Source organism: Rhea americana, unplaced genomic scaffold (genome assembly GCF_003343005.1).
Source record: "Rhea americana isolate MKP2758 unplaced genomic scaffold, rheAme1 scaffold_47, whole genome shotgun sequence".
Classification (NCBI taxonomy): domain Eukaryota; kingdom Metazoa; phylum Chordata; class Aves; order Rheiformes; family Rheidae; genus Rhea; species Rhea americana.
The window spans coordinates 5,833,641-5,846,034 of NW_028186612.1; the positions used below are offsets into that span (position 1 = coordinate 5,833,641).

The 12,394-nt window shown below is 40.4% G+C and overlaps 1 protein-coding gene across 1 annotated transcript in view; it reads right to left on the bottom strand.

Annotated features, from left to right (window-relative positions):
* Nucleotides 1-12,394, bottom strand: part of OBSCN (obscurin, cytoskeletal calmodulin and titin-interacting RhoGEF) — a gene marked incomplete at its 5' end in the record, with an annotated part of 135,422 nt that overhangs the window by 51,699 nt on the left and 71,329 nt on the right. Inside the window, 17 exons of the mRNA XM_085316526.1 lie at nucleotides 264-422; nucleotides 1,616-1,780; nucleotides 3,100-3,216; nucleotides 3,615-3,774; nucleotides 3,944-4,117; nucleotides 4,859-4,941; nucleotides 5,259-5,459; nucleotides 6,192-6,331; nucleotides 7,122-7,256; nucleotides 7,548-7,576; nucleotides 8,290-8,356; nucleotides 9,179-9,397; nucleotides 9,834-9,932; nucleotides 10,039-10,071; nucleotides 10,772-10,969; nucleotides 11,811-11,929; nucleotides 12,306-12,384. Coding sequence (XP_085172652.1) covers nucleotides 264-422; nucleotides 1,616-1,780; nucleotides 3,100-3,216; nucleotides 3,615-3,774; nucleotides 3,944-4,117; nucleotides 4,859-4,941; nucleotides 5,259-5,459; nucleotides 6,192-6,331; nucleotides 7,122-7,256; nucleotides 7,548-7,576; nucleotides 8,290-8,356; nucleotides 9,179-9,397; nucleotides 9,834-9,932; nucleotides 10,039-10,071; nucleotides 10,772-10,969; nucleotides 11,811-11,929; nucleotides 12,306-12,384 — 2,177 coding nt within the window. The remainder of the gene's footprint in view (nucleotides 1-263; nucleotides 423-1,615; nucleotides 1,781-3,099; nucleotides 3,217-3,614; nucleotides 3,775-3,943; nucleotides 4,118-4,858; nucleotides 4,942-5,258; nucleotides 5,460-6,191; nucleotides 6,332-7,121; nucleotides 7,257-7,547; nucleotides 7,577-8,289; nucleotides 8,357-9,178; nucleotides 9,398-9,833; nucleotides 9,933-10,038; nucleotides 10,072-10,771; nucleotides 10,970-11,810; nucleotides 11,930-12,305; nucleotides 12,385-12,394) is intronic.

The window sequence follows — 12,394 nt, forward strand, 5'->3', positions numbered from 1 at the left end:
TTCATGTAATTAATTAACACACTTCATACRTAAATTCATTGCTGCACAGTAAAAATCTGCCTGTGCATCTGATGCTGCCTGACACGTTTCCAACAGTGCTAACAGAGGGATTTGTGGACAGACAGAGATTTTATTTCTGCTTCACAGGTTTTCAGGAACAAAATAACAAAGGATTAGTGAAATGTAGATGACCAGAAGCTGGACATAAAAGAAAAGTCCTTAATGACAGAGAAATGCTCTAAGTGAGGGGGTAACGAACAGACCTTCATTATGTTCTTGAAGATGTAACTGTACGTGTCTGTTCTCGTGTCTCGCTTGGGTTTGCAGATGACTATATAATTCTTGAAGAGGAAGACATGTCTTTTGTGTCCTTTCCATGCCATTCTGGCTCCTGGAGCTCCTTCCCACACGATGAARTGGCCCTGAGGGGATGAACAAGGAAGACCACTTGGCCATAACTGGAATAATTACCATGGTGGCTCACCATCATTTTTCCAGCCAAGACAACAAATGCTTACGGTTACATCCTCATCTTATGCACCGTTTTCATTACAACACAGTAAATCGTTTCTAGTGCTTAAAGTGATGTATGAGACTGACAGCACTGAGAGAGGGGCACACTGGGTTCATCATTACATTGGCCTTTAAGTGATAGCGCTACAAAGATGATCAGAGGGCTGCAGCATCTGCCCTGTGAGGAACGGCTGCGAGAGCTGGGCCTGCTCAGCCTGGGGAGGAGAAGACTGAGGGGGGATCTGATCAATGTGTACAAGTACCTGAAGGGAGGGTGTCAAGGGGACAGGGAAAAACTCTTTCCAGTTGTCCCGTGTGACAGGACAAGAGGCAATGGGCAGAAATTGAAGCACAGGAAGCTCCGCCTGAATGTGAGGGGCAATTTCTTCCCTGTGAGAGTGACGGAGCGCTGGAACAGGTTGCCCAGAGAGGCTGTGGAGTCTCCTTCTCTGGAGATCTTCAAGGCCCGCCTGGATGCAACCCTGTCTCCCATGCTCTAGGTGACCCTGCTGAGAAGGGAGGTTGGACTAGATGATCTCCAGAGGTCCCTTCCAACCTTACTGATTCTATGATTCCATGGTTCTATATTCTTTGCTGTCAGATAAATACTCAAGCCCAGTTATCTCAGGTAGGCAGACTCCTCCAGTACTAATGCTAAYGGAAAATTTATATTGAAAATGCCTAGTGAGCATCTAACTCCTCAGAAATCAACACAAAAACTCCCACTGATGCCTATAAGCTCAGGAGTTAGTCATGCACCTGGTCCATAAGGGGAGAGAAGAGGGAATAAATAAAATGCTTAAAAATCATGTATGGGCCAAACCAGATCTCCTGTTTGGTAAGTGGCTCGCAAAGGTAAATAACTACATTATGTGTGAATTGATCCATAAGCTCTGGTGCTTCAGAGCTTAATCAAACCAGTAGGCCCATCTCTCACATGTACGGGGATGTGTCACGTACTGAACAATAAAAAAAAAAAAAGCAATAAGGAAATACTCTGTTCAGATATAATTTGTAAAGGAGCTTCTTTTAGGACAAAAGGCTACTTAGAAATTACTGAAGGCTCACAAAGCAATAAAACTGAGCGAGAAATTCCAAGTACCTGTCGGATGGGTTCACCGAGGCTTTCCAAGGTCCCTGGATAATTCTCAATGAGCGAGACATGGAGGTTGTTTTCTGCTCTTCGGGTGAGTGCGGATACAATGGCATAAGCCTGCTCCAGCAAAGCACAGTTTTGGCTATTTCTTGCTTTGTTTCGGATTAATTCCTGTASACGAATGAAGTAAATGAAAAAGGTGGGGGACGGGAAAGAGCATTTCCTCGATCCCAGAAGAGGTTCCTAGATATCAAACTGTCCTCCAGCTCCTTCACCTGAGCTCACCGCGTGCTGTTCAGCTACCAAATCCTCTTTTTTTCCAGCCCATTCTGGGGCCTCACTGACCATCTATCCTAACATTTTCCTGCACCATTTGATATTGAAGTAAGACAAAGCCGAAACAAATACCAGACAAGCTTCAGTGGCTGAAAAAAAATCCCCCAAAAAACAAAAAAGCCAAAGCAATTCTAAATGTTTCCATTGTATTTGTCTCATGCTTACCCTGCTGATGATGAGAGACATGCAACTGATGTGGCAGTGCTAAAAAAACTATAGATATTTGGTAAAAATAAGAAGAGATGGAAAAATAGGRAATGGCAGTTATTTCTTCTCACATTTTTTCCTATTGTCCTCTTTCAGCAACAATGTCATGGGAGGTTCCCACGCTCTCTCTCATTTCCAACGGACCATTAAAACTTTGGGGTTTGTGGTCAGGGGCAGGTGTTCAAAATTAAAAAATCAATTTGAACCTTCTTCAAACGATTCAAGTTAGAACGCATAAAAATTCTGGCATTTATCCAGTATTTGGATATCTGAATGCTATTTCCCATGAAAATTACTATTAAAATATTATTTTGAAATTTGTTTTTTTGTGGTATGGGCCAGAACCTGAAACTGTATGACAGGTGAAAGCTCTGAGAGGGGAAACAGTTCATGATGGTAGAATGGGGCAAAGCTTTTCAGAAAACAATCTTAACATAACATGTATATTAAACACAAGGAAGGAACTGGTATGTCAGTGTTTTACAGTTTGGAAATTGCTTCTTTTTATAACAGATCTGTTGCTGAGTGTGTAACAATTCCTCCTTGTCACAGATATACATACATATATACACACACACATACACATACATATATATATATATATATGTATTTTTATATATATATCCATACCTATGTGCATATATATATATATTTTTAATGTGTAAGTGCATTTACAGATGTGCATGTGTATATATTTAAAGATTATTCGGATAAAGCTTGTTGATCTTCATGGAGTTGGAAACTGTGAACCTCTCCCTGAATTTATATTTACAGAATGATTTAGAGGTCACCATCACTGGTCAAAATTACAATCTTTCTTACTCAAGCATCTTTCAAGAGGATTTACAACAAGGTGAATCCAGAGATTAGGAAAGGAGAATGAAGTCTTTTTCCTGACAGGCAGAACATAAACCAGTTAGATAAAAGTGTGTAACTAAAGCTCCTACCTTGATAATAGTCTGATACTGTTGGATCCTGTTTATGGGCTTTTCCAGATAGTGCTGCAGTGGTGGGATAAGTGGATGTGAAGGATCTTCAGCGGCTAAAATTTCATCTGTGTACCTCTAAARAAATACATACAAGAATGAGGAAAGATTAAGGTAAAGTTTTAGAGAAACTAAAATGTAGAGTTTTACTTTTTTATATGAATAGCATTTCCTTGAGTATCTATATTTAATATAACTTTCATCATATACTTTTAACAGTGACATAATCATGTACATATTCATATCTATATCTTTGTAATATCCATAAGGACATAATTATATGTTCACATATTGATTGTGTCTGCTAGGAAGAGCTAGACAGTAAATACAAAACCACTGTATTTAGCAATTTAGCAATCTCCCCTGAAAATATTTAATAATTCTCTTTGGRATCATATTTGTAATTAATGCCTATACTTCATGATATAGCAAGTTATTGGATACATGTTCAGTAGGTACTTGGGCCACTGTTTTACCTTGTAGAAATCCTGGACAGCTTTGCTGACAACAACTGACTCAGCCTGTATCCGCCCCACCAGGTACTGGATGTACTTATCAAATTCTGCTTCRTGCTTAATAAAGCACATGGCCACGTCATCATCCGTATCACATTTCCGCAAGTCTCGGAGGCAGACACTGCGGAGATGAAAAATAAAAATGACCTCTGAGAAACGTCCATCCATTCTCTTATACTCCAAAAGAGCCAGTGCTCCACATCCTTCGCAGTATCCGTAGTTACTCTAGCTCTGACACCAGGTACAGAAGCTACCTTCTGYGTCAAACGAAGACACAGAGGAATGCCCACCTGGAATGGAAACGAGCAATGTCTTTGATATTTCTGAAGATGGTGGATTTCTGACTAGAAATAGCTCCTGGGACGTTGGGACAGGTCTCAGTGTACTTGAGGTGATGAGTCTGCAAGAACTGTAAATCTTGAATGTAATCCTCTTCTGAGATCAGCAATTCCTGAATAAGCACGCTGAAGGGAAGACAAAGAGGTGATTAGAAAGCACGGAACAACCAGCACAATTATTTTTGATGTGTCTCTAAAACAGAGTCAAACCTCCGGTCAGACTTCCTTGAGTATGTTGACTAGATCCCCTTGGACTATAAAGGGACTTTAGACACTTGTTGACAGACMCTAACGTTATAGACATCTACAGCTGGGCCAGGTGAAACTGAGCRAGAGGAACGGGAAGATTTACACAGAGTAGACAGCAGCAGCTTAGATGCCACGTTACGCAACGRGGAAGGTGTTAGAGAGGCAAATATCTCTACAGCAGCACACTCTGCAGTGGCTGCACTGCAAGGGAGTAATACGCATTTGAGCAATACAAGTTGGCAGCTGGTCTTCCTGGAGTACTTCCACTCCCTCTTTAGACATCATGCTCAGATACAGAGCATCCCAAAGTACARAGGTATGGAAAAGAGACAGCGCAAGTTTAAGACTTTTGTGAAATCAGAGAGCCTCCAGAATTACATCACGGAAAATGCTCCTTTTAAGCCCAATTTTCCAATACGATTTTAACTGGCTAAAATTTTTCCAGCCTGACATCACTGGGAAAAGCGAATGTAGAGAGAATCAAGTAGGGGAAAAGGGAGATGGCAGGCCTCAGCAGTACAGCAAGGGTGATTCAGGAGGCACTGGCACACCAACATTCACGTTAACTCAAAGGGCAGCAAGACTAAGCTGTGCCTGGTCGATCTGACAAGTGCTTACGTCAGCTTCCTTTTATATTCGTCTTCAGAAACACATTCTCCGGGAAATTCAGGAGCTTCTGTTGATCCCCACTCTGGTGACAACTACAACACAAGAGAAAGGACACATTATTCTTCTTGATTAACAGTGCKTTTGCCAATATGCACAGAGAAATATCTCTCATTTACCCTTCCAACAATCCCTAATGCAGCAGTGTGACATTTCTTTCCTGCTGGAGACTGATTAGGTCTTTCAAGCCCAGGCACAAAAACATTGTCTAATCAAAACAAGAAAAAGCCCTGTCACGTTACAGACCCCTTCAATGACCTCCTCATTCTTTGCTTCAGTTTAGAGGGACGGCTCTAAACTGCAAAACAAAGAGTAATTTTACAGGAAAAATAAACAGAGGATGATCAATTACCTTTAATTTCTTGTCCAGATAAGCTGGAGATACCCAGCCCTGTCGAGAGGGGCTAGATTTTGTGGGTTTGGTTCTGACTAGCCACTTCAGTGGATGAGCCGAGTCAAGGACTTCCACATATTGCCCTTCCTTCAAAGTGATGGCCTCCTTGTCAGGCACAGCAGGCACAAAGTCAGCAGTGACCATGTAGACATCAAAGATCTGCAGGCATGAAATGAGAGTTATTTTGAGCTCTGAAAAGGGAATACAATATTGCACCACCAGTGAACTTAAGTGTGCTCATCTGTGTTTAACGTTTTATTCTGCAACCCTTGTTTGATAGAGAATCACTGTTTACTTTTCACAGGTGGCAAACTAAGTCTCAGAAACGCTCTGGATATATCTTCAAAATATTCTGCAGTATCTTGGATTTACATCATGAAATAATGGATTTTGCTCCCAAGTAAAACCAAACAGTGGTCTTGAAAATGTCAAAATAGGTCTACCTTGCTAAAGGTTTAGCTTTTTTAAAAAACTTTCAAATGAACACCTAAACAAGTTTAGATTTTCATCAAACAGTCATCTTTCACACAAAGAACTTCTCAATAAAATTACTCTGAAGAACTCTATCCAAGGCTACAGAAAATCAAGCTCTGACTTTCTGAAGCTAAGCCATGAAAAAAAAAAGGGTGCTGAATAATGGCTGTGTTTTGACTATACTGATTTGAACAATTAGTTCAAGATCATATAATAAGCATCAGAGTCACGTCCTCCAGTGCTAAGTCTGTGCCCTGTATCACTGGGCCCCTGCTTAAATACCAGTCTCTACTGGAGAATGTAAGTGTAAAGTGAGATAGAGCCCATAAAATAGGATGGAGATCCTTAAAACAAGAGATTGAGCACTCCAAATAACTGTTTTTCATAGTATTACACTTGTCCATAAGGATAACATACCTCTCCTCGGGAATCCCCATCTTCAGATTCAGAGGAGGACTCCTGAGCAATGGAGGAAGGCCTGGATCGACCATGGCGGGGAGATGCAGAGGGAGTTTTTGATTCATCGTCGCTATCTGCCCCTGGTACCCGAAGTGTGGCTGAAAAGCAGAGCGACAGGGAAGTGTGAAATGCAGCTCTTGTGTTTGAAGATGAGTCAAATCTACACTAACTTTCAATTTAATAAAATTAAATATTTTCCAAGAAGAACAGTTTCAGCATTAAATGTGATTACTTATCAATATTTAGGACTGCATAAACAATTAGTATACTTCAATGCATGAAGATACATGCTTACTGCAGTAAAAATATTTGTATGAGAGGTATGACTTCATCTTTGCTTCAAGATAAAATTTTACTACAAGAGAATCAATATTCCATATACAAAACAAACCAGAATTTTTCCTTTTAATTTAACAAATCATTAGCTTACTGCACAGCTTTCAAACACACAGTTTTCAGCCTGGACTTGATTTTAAAACCCTATTGTCAACTACAACTCAAATTCAGATGTGGAAAGCCTGCAAAGCAGGACTGCTTTCCGATTCGGGAGTGATGCATTAACTTAGCAACTCAAAGCACCCAAGATGTACAAAAGAGGCTTCCATTCCTACAACTGCCCTTCACCTTAACATTCACATTTAGTCCTTTTTCAGTTTATTTTAAGAGCTATTTTTGTTGTTGTTGTTTGAAATTGTGGATTAAGATGTAGCAGCTTGGATAGGTTCTTGCTAAAAATTCTTCGAACTAAACATTCACAGATACTTATGCAGGATGGCTGTCTCAGAACCCGCTTCACAAATCTTACTGATATTTAAAGACCAAATGAAACCTAAAAAGAGCTTGCATCACTTTCTGTATTAATTCAATTGCATTTGCCACATCACTTACCTTGACTTATTTTTGCAGATACCATTTCTGAGATATGGGAGGTGAGTTTCTGGAAGAACTCTTCTGTCCCAACATCAGCTAAGGAAACAGGGCTTTTGGGTACACCTTCTTTACCAGCCTCGCCATCAACGTCTCCTGGAAAAGAAAAGACTTCCTATTAAGCATGCAGTATGCCACTGGAAAGTCAGCTTTATTAAACAACAACAACTTCTCTGGAAGGAAAGTCTAATTTTCTTCACTTTCTCTGCTTTTAAACCCGTGTTTGCTCATATTTCCTCCAAATAATTCTCCTTTGAACCAAGACCATCCCTGAAAAGTTCCATTATTTCAGGAAGTTATAAAAGGAAAAAAGAACAAAAGTGTGTGGTGATAATGACGTGTAGATATGGAAGGTAGAAATACTTCATATAAAATAGGTTCTCTTACCTACTCTTGCTTCAGAGGGATGCACAGCTCTGGGGAAAAAAGGAAGAGTAGAACAGGATTAAATGTTAAAATGAAAAATCATGGCAATTTAGATGAGATTTATGACCTTTAAAAATTATTTACTTATATCAGGCCTTTAAGGAAATAGCATCTGAGCTTTTGGGGTTTTTCTGTTTTTGTTTTTTTTTAAACTTTCAGAGAAGGATTCAAACAGCAATAAATTACTATTGAATATGCCTAATACAGGTTAGGTACATCCATGTGAGAGACTGCAGTGGAAGAACTGATTTCACAYTGTAGCTTTCTTCAGGGTAAATTCCTCGTGCAGAAAGTCCCCCAAGTCAGCCACAAAACTCAACTGCTAACAGGCAAGGCAGATGCTTTACTAAAAAAAAGTTTCAGTAGAAAGCTACCAAGTTGTATCAAGATCATAGGAAACAGAACATTTGTAGAATAATATCAGCTACAAACTTCTGGAAAGTACAGACTAGTGCCACTTAGCCCAAGCAGGATGAATTTCCTCTGGTTTTCACTTAAGATCCTTTTGTAGTCAATGGAGAGAGAGACAGACAGACACTTCCAGAGAGCACCCTTAGAAAGGGAAATTCATCTTCACGGAGCGCCCATCTCTCATCACCAGCTCCAGAAGACTGGTCAAGTCTTTTAGACTAGATATACTCTGGAAGTGAAAGTGGATCCCACTCTCCAGAACGTGCTTCAAACTGGGCGGCCAAACGCTTACCCCAGTGTGGTCATTATAGCTTCTGATACCATCATGCGCTCCTGGGTCAGAACTTCAGCCTCTTTCACTGCAAGATCAGGGCTTACCGTTAGAGGACAGAAAACAGCAAGTATTTTTTTTTAACACATTTAATGTAGGGGACATTTTCTAGACATGGATTACTGGAAATACCAGAATAGTGAAGCTGTCCTGTTAGCAGCTCCTGACCGAGGGCACGCACTCCCACTCAAGCAATGCAAACACTGTTCATTGCCCTCCGTGTCCATACAGATGCATTTCTCCACCCTGCTCAAGCTATACTGTTGTAGCTTTTCACACAGTGAAAACGTGGGATGCAAGCTTAAGATTCAGGAATTAAAATAGAAAAACATTTTCTAAATCTTTCCCAGTGCTGTCCATAATCTCAGCCTGTATTTGCTTTTTTCCCCCCTCTTACAGCAGGGAACATGCCAGGAGAGGCCACGGAAAGCTCAGCAGTAGGGGAATCCAATAGCTTTAGCTGTCGTAAAGCAATTCTGCAAYGCAAAATACCCTTAGCCGAGTGAAGTGTTCAACTTCTCATCRTTTCTAATGGGAACTTTTTCTATTTATCTGCACATGGCCTTCYTTGTCCCTTTTCTCTGTTTTTTTGGTCGTTTCTCAGACTCGTGCTTGTTTATGCAGAAAAGATGCTGCTCTTAACCTAAGCTACCGTCAGAAACCACGAACATTGTTTTAGAAGGAGTGTCAAGATTTTCAAACCAAGTAAAGTAATGGCAAATCATGGGAAAATGTATTTGTTAGTATTATGATTTGATTAATTTCCTTATCAGTCACATTTATACTTTTCTCTTAGCCACCGTACAAAACGCAACATAAAAAATGTGCTTGTATTGTAGGGAAGACTTACCATCTGCCACTTCTAGGGTGGCAGTGCAGATGGACTGGCCAGCCTTGTTGGTAGCAATGCATGTATAAGGTCCACTGTACTTCTTTTTAACATCCAACAGGATTAGACTGTGATGCATATTCGAACTGGCGAGTTTATACCCAGGAGTGTCTGGTTTGATCCAAAGGATGTCTTCCTGAGACTCTTCTTTCAGCCAAGTGATAGTTGGTAGTGGATATCCTAAAGGAAAATGAATACAAGGAGCTCTAATTTTCCTAACAGTGTTATTTCTTTCTTGCAAGTCTCAAGAGCCATGCTGTAGTGAATGCTGCTTTACACCTGTTTTCTGATCCTTTTACAGCAGTAACAGTCCTAACACTCAGCGAGGGAACACATCTCTTTCTATGGCACCTTCCTCCTACGGACATTAAAGCACTGTATAAAGCCAGTTAACCAACACATCTTCACAAGACTAGTAATAATTATTACCCCTGTTTTTATAGATAGGAAAACAGAAGTGAAAATGAGTCGGATACTTTGCTATGAGGCACACAAACTCTCTTACTGGTCTTCAGGTTCAATATCCTAGATTAGGTTATGGCGAGTTGGCCTAAAGAGAGAAAAGAATGTGTCATGAAACTCTGCAATTTAATTGCTACGTAGGTAGACCACTTACCTTCAACTTTAACAGAAAACGTGATGCTTGCACCTTTCTTAACTTTTTTGTTAGTAAATCTTTCCAGGAACCTCGGTGGTATCAGCTGCTCATGGGCATCTGAAAAATGGCATTATTAGTGAAACATGGTTACACCTTCTGTGTGAGCTGAGACTACTGAAAAACTTCTAGGGGTTCTGTTATCATCTGCTATGGATCCTCTCACCTGTTTCTTGTGGTTCTTCCTTCTCATCAGGTCCTGTGAAACAGAGAATAACAACAAAATTACAAATATGCTTCTGACCATGAGTTGCAAAGAAAAAAAATGTGATTCCAGGGGATTACTCACTGCAGGACACACAATACAGAAATGTTAGTTCTGTTAAAATGTTATGCTTTTCCTAAAGTATATTTATTAATAAAAATGTCAAAAATAGTCACATAGCATGGGAACGGATTCTGTTTCAGTTTTCCATTACTAATATTACATACACTTACAAAGATCATTTTCATAAACTACAACTCATCCCTACCAAGCTCACCTAATTAGCAATTCCAGAACAGTTATGCTAATAAATACACACACAGATAATCATCTCTGCGAACATCTACAACTCTCAAAATTAGTTAGTATTCCTGTAGCGTCTTACTGGAACAGCCACAAGCTTGATTCACATATGGCCTTCAGTAATTTTAGTAAAATTAACCATTAAAGCTGATGAAGTCAGGCAGGAYTGAAATCTATGCACTTGAGAGCACTATCAAACCTTGCAGAAGTGACGTRTCTAACCACGCTGTAAAATTACAGGTGAACTAAGAATAAGATACATTATGTTTTAACCACAGACTTCCTCATCGCCCTTGACTTACACTGGYAGGCTTTTTCAAGAATAACAACCAGGTAGAACTGAGTCATTGGAATAAAGACAATTAGGAGCCAGAACGTGCCAAAAATCTACCTTTGACTACCAGCCTGGCTGATGAGTAGGCAGAACCAGCAGAGTTAATGACAAATATTGAGTATTGGCCAGCATCAGCCTTGGAGACATTGAGAATTTCCAGTGAGTGGAATTCTCTTTTATCGATCTTCAGGATCCGGTCCGAGGCATTTAACGGCTGTCCGTCCTTGAACCAATAGAGGCGAGGCTCTGGGTACCCTACAAGGAGCAATTACAGACACAGAGAACRGAATGCATTAGAAATGGCAATTTTGGAGCATCTCCACCCAACCATGTGCTTCAGAACAGTCAGGGAAACCTCAGATCTGCCCAGTGCTACTGTTTGGAGGGTTTAGTCTATTAGAAATCACTGACAAATTTATTTCTATTTATTTGTTAAAGGTTTTTTTTTCTGTCTCTTAATTTTCTGACACTCCCTGAACTTGCTGCATATCCAAATATCTTCCAGGTTGGAAAGATAATACTCAACTGCAACACTCATTCCAAGAACACTGAAGCCAAACCAGCTCTCAYTGTTTTTATAGGTAGCAATAGGAAAAGTAGGAGATTCCCTGCCTCCACCTACCACTGACAGTGGAAAGAGGTTTTTGCAGTTTTTAGCCTGCAGCAGTGACTCCTTCGTAATAAAATAAGACAATGCTGCAATGAGGGAAAATGAGTCTAGGACTCATCTCTAATTACTAGCCCCAAACTGYTTCATTTATTAAAGAGAATAAAGAGATATTTTTGCTTTTTCACTCCCTATTGCTTCTCCATAACTAATGGGCTCAGAGACTTATAGGACTCAATTTTCAGAAATATATGCCCGTAATTATGCCTGCAGATATGCGTGCAAAATAGGACACTTCATCTGCCTCTGTCTGCTGCAGAACCAACGTTCATTAGCACATATGGATTCTTCTAGCTGGCTTATGCAGAAATGGTGCAAGACGAAGGGACTGGGAGCACAACTGCGAAAGAGCACATCAGAAAATCCCATCCAGCGCTTCACTCTGACAGCAAACTTGGAACAACAGAAAGTGTTGGGGCCTCTCCTCACCTTTCACTTTCAGGTGAAATTTTGCCAAAGGTGCACCAGGTGCCAYATGAACATCATGAAGCTCATCGAGGATCTGCGGCAACTGCTCCTCTTCAGTGGTAGACTCCTCCTGCTCGCGGCTGAGAAGCAATTAGAGTCAGAAAGTCACCAAGACAGCAAAGGGTTAAGGGAATCGGGATCACCTATTTCAGGTTAATTCATTCTGTGCTTCTTGTCATCACACCACCACATTCAGTACTATATATCATTAAAAGTAGTGGGGAAATCCCCACACAAGCTTGAAAGTAGCAAGGTAAATTAATCCATGACAAATGTCCAGCCGTAGTAGTTACTGTAACYGGAATCTCAGCTCATCTGGCCGTCCCTTTACTACAGTAAACTGTCCCCGCCAGGTATGGCAAAAACAGATTCCACATTTCTACACAGAAAGCAACATTAAAGAACTATGTTGGTCTTATCAAGTCAGAAGTTAGGAAGAGCTAGAGGTAGATTTACCTTGAAATATACTCTTTGGCACTGTAGTAGGAGGAGGTCTCTGTTGCATCTGCTGCTGTCTCATAATCAGTACTGGTCACTGTTAAATA